This window comes from Notothenia coriiceps, unplaced genomic scaffold (genome assembly GCF_000735185.1).
Source record: "Notothenia coriiceps isolate Sejong01 unplaced genomic scaffold, NC01 NC01_scaffold00012974, whole genome shotgun sequence".
In the NCBI taxonomy this organism is placed as follows: domain Eukaryota; kingdom Metazoa; phylum Chordata; class Actinopteri; order Perciformes; family Nototheniidae; genus Notothenia; species Notothenia coriiceps.
In genome coordinates, this window is record NW_011345675.1 from 58,178 (window position 1) to 66,279 (window position 8,102).

An 8,102-nucleotide genomic window follows, 5' to 3' on the forward strand; every position below is an offset into this window, starting at 1 on the left:
CCCTTCAAATGTGCAGAGGACTCCCCAAGTGCTGTGTTTAATTTATTTTAAAGTAGGCCTGTGTATTATTTTTAATTCTCCTTATCAGAATCAGAATCCCTTTATTAGTCCCACAGAGGGGAAATTTGCAGCGTTACAGCAGGAAAGAGCCACAGACAGCTTAGTGTTGCATATCTGAAATGCGTTAAAAAAGTACTAAGTTATAATATAATAAACAATATGCTGAAAAAGTACTAAGTTATAATATAATAAACAATATGCTAAAATTAAAATAAAAAAGTTACATAATTTTCAAAAATACAGATCAAAAACAAATCAAATCTACAAATCAAATCCTGTAGCAGTCCTTATAGGAGTTCTTTGTTTCTTATTAGAGGTTAACAGTTTTATATAATGTAATAAATAGCCTAATAAATGCAAAAAAACCTGTAGTTTTTGTCTGATATAACAATAAATGCAACTTTATTAGCTATCAAGCTATGAAATATATTTTGCGGCTCCAGACAAAAAAATGTTTTGGAAAAAGGAGCAAAATGGCTCTTTTGGTCAAAAAGGTTGCAGACCCCTGGCCTAGGGCCAGCTGCTGCGAAGGCTCGGTGCCCCCGGGTTTTGAGCCTGGTCTTGGGCACTATCAGCAGCAGCTGGTCAGCAGACCTTAAAGCTCTCTATTTCATCACCGTTTCTACACTGTAGCTTGTGTGCATATCATATGACACTTAAACCTTTGAATATAATTTAATTTGTTTTGATGCAGAATCTAAAATGAAGCATCCTGTGAGTAACTCATCCTCTCGTGAATAGAAGATCTCGTCGGAGTTCTCGCTCCGGTGCGGCAGGTGGCGGCAGAGCGACGCGGCGCTTCCTGTGCAGCCCTACATTCACAACAAGAGGAGGAAGAGGAAAAACGACAGCTTTGGATCGTCGTCGACTGCCTTGCGTGACAACACAGGGATCGCGTTCAGAGCTTTCGGGTATTAACATTTCCTATTTTCTTCTTTGTGGCTTTGGACGGCTCAGGAAAACCACACGGCGCGTTTTCGTTACGCCGTTTTGTTCGCCTGTGTTCGCCGCCGCCCGTGTTTTCCGCTTGTTTGCGAACTGCTTTTAAAGAAACATGCCAATGGAGGCTTGCTGCTGACCAAAATGGCTGGGCGCAGTGAAATGTGAAATATTCCTGCTAAGGTTATCCATTCTGCACGCGACGCGTCTGTCACGCGATCCGAGCGGCTAAAACGCGTTACTGAAGTTAAGCAAAGTGCGTCTGTTTGTTTCTGTTGCCGTGTATATGTTTTATTAGCGTAACTGCGGTTTTTACTGCTGTCGGGCCTCTCGTGTTTTTTTCCAGATATTTTCTGCATGATTGATTTATCTACTTTTGTTTACGCTCTGCCTTTTTTTTTTACGATTTGCAAAAAGAAAAATGCATTATTGTTTGCAAGTAACTATTATAATTGTGTGTAAATCTTTGCTTATCTAGCCAACCTTAATGTATTATCATAAAAAGCATGCAAACAGAGCTCCACCCCTCAGCTGTGCGCGTTGTATGCATGCCGCTTCATTGTGCAAGGCAAACATATTTGACTTTATTCTGTTTTTCTTCCACAGGTTGCTCCAGTTCGAAGTGCAACATGTCTGATTTAATGAGATATATCGACTATGACCACAAAGCCACCTTCCTGAAGATGCTCAACCAGCAGAGGATGGAAGGTGAGCACTGTGATGTGGTGGTGGTGGTGGAAAACATAGAGTTCAGGGCTCACCGCTGTGTCTTGGCAGCCTGCAGCAACTACTTCAAAAAGCTCTTCAAGAAGCAGACCGAAGAGGACAACTCCATCGTGGAGTTAGACTTCATCCGCTCTGACATATTTGAAGAGGTGCTCAATTACATGTACACAGCCAGGCTGGCAGTGAGGAAGAAGGACATCAACATGATGATGTCATCCGGACAGATCCTGGGCATCAACTTCCTGGATAACCTGTGCACCCAGAAGCGTGAGCTGACCAACATGAAGACCCGGGAGAACCAGGCTCCTGGGGACCACGGGCTGCGAGCCCAGGACGCCATCCTGAAGGAGCTGGCCATGGAGGAGGTGAGGAAGAACAGCTTCTACGACCAGGGGATGGATGGGATGAGCGCCGGGGGCTCGCACGTGTCTCAGCCGCACAACTACAACGCCAACCTGAGCAAAGACCCTCACAGCCACGGCTGGGGCTCCACTTCCTCCAGCGACATGAAGCTGGAGTACCTGCTGTACGGGCACCGCGACCACGGCACCTGCCAGACCACGGGGGCCAAGCCCATCGACCACAACGCCAAAAAGGAGAGGCTTCTCACGGCCAACCGGCCCTACGCCTGCGAGCACTGCCCCAAAGCCTTCACTACCGCCGCCCACCTCAAGGAGCACCTGAAGATCCACTCCGGCTTCAAGCCTCACCGCTGCGTTGTGTGCGGCAAGGCCTTCATCAGGGGCCCCGACCTCAAGAGGCACGAGAGGGTCCACAGCAACGAGAGGCCCTTTGCGTGCCAAATGTGCGAAAAGGCCTTCAAGCACAAATCTCACCTGAAAGACCACGAAAGGCAGCATCGGGGCGAGCGGCCGTTCAACTGCGGCTCGTGTGAAAAGGCCTTCATCAAAGCGTCTGACTTGAAGCGCCACTGGAACACGATGCACAGCGGAAACCCCCGCAGACAGATGTCCCAGTCCCCCGCCACATCAGGCCAGCCAGAGGCCACCGACCAGAGAGACTGGAAATTGGAGACCGGGCCAAACTCGCACAACTCAGGGGACTGTTGAGTCTGAAAACACACTCATACTGACATACAGATGCACACACACCCTTAGAAACATGTACACACACTGACAAAACCACAACCCTGTGACAGGCTGAGTGCCTGGCGTCACATGGACAGTGATCGGAGTGAGTAACATGAGATCATAGCATGTTCATAAGACTGTGGGGCTGTATTATTATTATTATTCAAAAGAGTTATGTCTATAACCATGTTTTCTTTCCACCTGTAAAAACATGTAAATGTTTAGTTCACTCTACTATACATATATTTTTCACAAAGCATTGTTGCTATCTAGACTTTGGGGGGGGTCGTCTCATAACATAACATTATTCTCTTTTACTTTTAATGGGATATGTAACATTTAACGGTTTGTTTAACCGTTACTGGATTTTATGGAGAGAAAAGGATTGTGGGAGGGGGGGGGTTTGTTCTGGATAACATTTGTTGCATTGAGTATATTCATGTGGATGTTTTTAAATGGATGTGTTTAGTTGTATTGATTGATATTACACTGTAAGAGTAAGAGTCACCATTTTGCATTTGATGCAGATGATACCAAAGTCTTGGGCACTCTGAGGGTGGTCTCTAACGGCTGTCCTGCCCAAGCTGCCGGCCAACTAGATTTACTGTTATACAGTATAACTGTCATGCAGCTATCAGCAGTTAATGATAGATGTCTGTATATACTGTAGCTTAGTTTGTTGCACAATTAGAGTACACAATATTGAATATGCACAGATAACATTGTCCTACTCCTACAATTTGACAATAAACACCATTTGCTGTGTTTTATTGTTCTTGCAAAGTTTGGTTTTTGTCGAAGAGAGCTCATTGAGCAGGATGTGTTCCCTGCAGACTCACCTTTTATCAACCATAGTATCTCTGCCACACCCTAACCAACCTGTTAACACGGGAGAACTTCTCCTTTCTTAACCTCTTCCATTATGACTCAAATGAAGACATATACAAGAGGAGCAAAAGTTGCCTCCATTAAAGGTTTGGTCTATAAAGGATTGTGTTTTGTGCAGGAAACATGTGTTCAAAGATATCAATCCTGCAGCTGCCACTTTTGGTTAGATAGGTCAAATGTTATTTGGTTTGTTGTGGTTGAAGTGGGAGGTTTGCTTAAAACGTAATGTCCCACCTTAGCAATACTGCCAATGCAAAACACATTTGTAACCTTCTGGATTTAAAAAGGTTTAATTAAAGTTCCATACTGATCTTTGAACAGTTAAAACAGTAGTCCAGACAGGTGCGTGCAGCAACAGACTGTTTGTACGTCAAAGTGTTTTGAAAGTGAAATAGGGAAGTTATGAGAGACACTGCACGTAAAGGTTCCATGTTTGGTTTAGTTTTGTCTACACACCATAAGGGCATAACAAAAATAAAATTGGGAACATCATATAAAAACCCGGGCTGTGGTTTATGATGATTTCCATTATCGATCTCGATTAAATGTTTGGTGTTTAAATTGTCCACCAAAGTGTCCAAAACATACATTAACTGTTTCATTTTGCTTAACCAAGTCAGACAGGTGTTTGACAAGGACGTTTATCCAAATAGTTTCAAATCAATGTGATATCCATTTACTTAATTGTTGCACCTCTAATAACGGATTTATAAAATTAAAGTTGTACATTGATGACTGATTTGTTACCTTTCTTTGTGTTATGGGATGTTACACTAAACCTCTGAAGGGTTAGGACTGTTATTTTGACAAAACCATACATTTGAAGTCTTTTGATTTTGTTCGTTTTTCAGCATTAGATCATAAATGTTATAGTGAAAATGATAGTGGCTGCTCTGCTTAGAATAATGAATCTTTACTTCTAGTTACTTCTCTCCAGTGAAGCAGTTCCGCAGGCTTTGGTTTGTTTATTAGCCCGGACTGTGCAAACAAGTCACATCTGCTGCCCAGCACCCCCCACCTCACTAAACCAGGAAGTCAACAGCACCTTTGGGTTTATTCAGCTCTGTTTAAGCTCTTTACTTCGACTCCAACGTGAAACTAACCTCTCAGTGACCCCAGCGTTTCATGAGGGTGAAAACGCTTTGCACGTGAGTTACAGCCAGCAGACACACACACCCAACATGGCTGTGTTATTCCGTCAAAATAGAACTTCTCATACTCGGCATGCGACACTAGATGGTGCCCTGTTCATAGTGATTGACCTGTTGCTGCCCAATTTGACCTGCTGATGTTGACCGACCAGGGCTAGAAGAATACACACACTGACGGCTCAGTGGGATAAGAGTAACCTGGGAGAAAGAAAGAAGCAAGCATCACTGGAAAAAGCACATGTGGTGGCTATGTAAAATGTATGCGCTCTCACACCTCAGTGTTTTCCATATATTTACATACATCTGACTCCAGTGGTTGGAGCGGGGCCAGTGAAGAATTGGGGCTTCTTAGCCTTTCTGTTTGCATTGACAGGCATACAGAGTTTTTTTTACTCGGTTCCTGAGGGTTTGACCACACAGTCTGGAGGGGGAGGGGGGGCTCCTCACAGGAGGCCCTGTATGCTGCGTGTATGTAAGATTGATCTATTCTTAACTGTCAACAGAGGAAGGGTTTGATCGTCTGTAATTTGGGGTGAAACATTTTTGTGGAAAACTGACGTCAGTGTCTGATGGAAAAGGAGGGCCTCCCCTCACTGATGTCAGATGCCTGAGATCTGTTTTCTGCATTTCCTGGCCCTGCTCTGTGTGTGAGAGTGCATTAAAGCCGGTGAATGATGCAGGATATGGTTTTTTATCTCTTTGTTAGACTCATTGGGGCTGGGTGTGTGTGCATGGGTGTCGTGACTGCCTGGGGGTGTACACTATTTGTTGAGAGGTTTGACATGTAATGTGTGCATGAATTATATTGGTGTGTGTTGTGTGTGCGTTCCAAGGGATTTGAGAAGGCTTAATTATTGTGTGTGTGCTGGAGCATGTGGCTAAGGGCATTTATATGTGTGTGCACGCATGTGTGCGTGTGTATGCATGTGCAATGACTGTGGGGGTAGATATGGTGGAGAGAGTGAGAGTGTGCATCCACGTGTATGTGCCAGGCATCGGAGTGTGTGTGTGTGTGTGTGTGTGTGTGTGTGTGTGTGTGTGTGTGTGTGTGTGTGTGTGTGTGTGTGTGTGTGTGTGTGCAGTGTACAGTGTACAGTGTACTATATGCATCTATAATGAGTTCTGTGTGTGCACGCACATCCGTGAGTGAGTGACAGGCAGCGGGGGAGAGTGCATTCACGCATGAGCCTCTGCGTACTCATCCGTGCCTGTGCGTGAGGATTGTGAATCAGTATGGAGGAGTGTGTGTGTGTGTGTGTGTGTGTGTCTGTGTCTGTATTTGTTTGTGTGTGTGTGTGTGTGTGTCTGTGTGTCTGTATTTGTTTGTATGTATGCATGAGCGACGATAGGAAAGGGCACCGGTCGATGAGGTCTAACACCACCAGGTTTGTTGTGCGACGGAAAATCTAGGTGTTCACACCTAGTGCCCCCCTTTAAAAGTAATCTCCCTCTGGGAGGTACTACTTCGACTTATTTGTCGTCTTCCCTCCTTCCTCCCCTTCCTCCTCTTTCCCCATGACACAAAATGGTCCTGTTCAAACAATTAGACTACCCCTCTCTTCTCTCCCGTCGTACTTTCATGCCATATTTCTTTTCTACTTCCTCCGAGACGTCCTACACTACCCATTTCACTCTCTTCCCTATCTTACCTTTGCTTTCTCCCGTCATCCCTTCTTACTCTCCTATCTTTTTTCCTTCGTTTTGTCTTTCCTCCGTCCTTTACCATTCTCCTTTCCCTCTCTTCTAATCCGGTCACATACTTTATTTCTCTCCTTCTCATATCTTCCCTCCTCTGCTCTTATTATCCCTCCCTACCCCCTCTTCCGACACCTCACCTTTGTATCTCACCCCCATCCACCCATCCTCCTTTATCCTCACCTCTTTTACTTATTCTCCTCTCGTTCCTTCGCCTTTCTTTCCCAACCTTCCTAAGCCTCTTTCCTAACGCCCTTTCGTTACCTGTCTACTTCCTTTGTTCCTTTCCTAACATCTCCTTGTCCTACGTCCACCTTTCATCCTGGGAACTGTATTTTCTCGATCTTTTCCCCTGTCTACCTTTTTTTCCACTCCACACTTGCGCACCCCCAGTAGAGAGAGTCGACCCTGAGACTCGTCGAGAGGAGTCTACGAGAACTATTGGAAGAGGGTCAGACGTCCAGTTCAAGTAACGTCTAGTTGTTTCCATGCCCGGTAGGGAACAGACTTCTGGTTGTGGTCCAGTGTCAATTTGGACGAGGACGACACCCAGACTACCCTTGCCTCCTCTCGACCATCTATCTCGAAGACACAAGTTCCACTACTTCACTTGAGGCCATGTGTAAGGAGGAGTCATACGAAGACTTCTAGTCGATAATTTAGTCTCAATTAAATATGTGAAAATAGTACGGAGATTCATAACGGAACGTTTCTAATTTACACACCAAACATATCATTGACGTCTTACATTCTACTACAAAATCGAACTTCTACGGAAACCCTCTAGTAGACTGATCTTATATTATTACAGAGTCCTTTTCTGTGACTCCTTGTCTTTCTGGGTACTCGTACTCAGGGAATACTGTTTCCTTTAAGGTTCTACCGAGGTTCACTTCCTGTTGGTATCTCCTCTGCGATACCGAGTTACTTTACAAGTCGTCGTAGACTAATTTGATAAGGCGTGCCCGCCTTTTTTTGACGACCGAAACGGAAGTACGGGAAATAGTTGTTACTAACAACATATGTCAAACAAAATAAGAGAGGGCTTCTTCAAGCGACCACGCAACCACACATGCTCTCTACTCTACTTACATTAATTTCAAAAATTAATCTGCGACAAGAATAAGACCCTTCGGACACCGTTCGCAACCCACCTCGGTTCACCCTGGTCCTCAAACACACAGACCGACTCTACTTGCGGCGCGGCCCGGCCCCATTACCTTTTGGCCCACAGTGACATGTCGTGTGTGTGTGTGGTGTGGTGTGTGGTGGTTGTGTGTTGTGTGTGGTGTGGGTGTGTGGTGTTGGTATCTCGACCGTCGACTTTCCCTTATTTGTGTGTTTTTTCGGTGTATTTCAATGACGTGCTGTGACTAACTTACGTGTACGGGGGTGTTACGATTTACATATGTGCATGTGTGTGTAAGTTTTTCTCTTTTATAATTAGATCACTGATGGACGGTTAATACTTGAAGTCCGGGACCGACTGTGCATTTTTAAGGGAGATTTATCACTTTTACTACACACGTTATTAACGTACGTATAGTTTCCT

The 8,102-nt window shown here is 44.8% G+C and overlaps 1 protein-coding gene across 1 annotated transcript; it reads left to right on the plus strand.

The window, feature by feature from the left end:
• The first annotated feature begins 862 nt into the window (after nt 1–862).
• LOC104947730 (zinc finger and BTB domain-containing protein 14) lies at nt 863–4,184 on the plus strand. The gene is made up of 2 exons (XM_010773812.1): nt 863–971; nt 1,606–4,184. Exon 2 carries the CDS (start codon nt 1,629–1,631, stop codon nt 2,793–2,795), a length of 1,167 nt encoding a protein of 388 aa, XP_010772114.1. The 5' UTR covers nt 863–971; nt 1,606–1,628; the 3' UTR covers nt 2,796–4,184.
• Nucleotides 4,185–8,102: the final 3,918 nt, after the last annotated feature.

Excerpts from the sequence above, each read along its gene's own strand:
- LOC104947730 (XM_010773812.1), top strand. The coding sequence starts at position 1,629 with ATGTCTGATTTAATGAGATATATCGACTATGACCACAAAGCCACCTTC.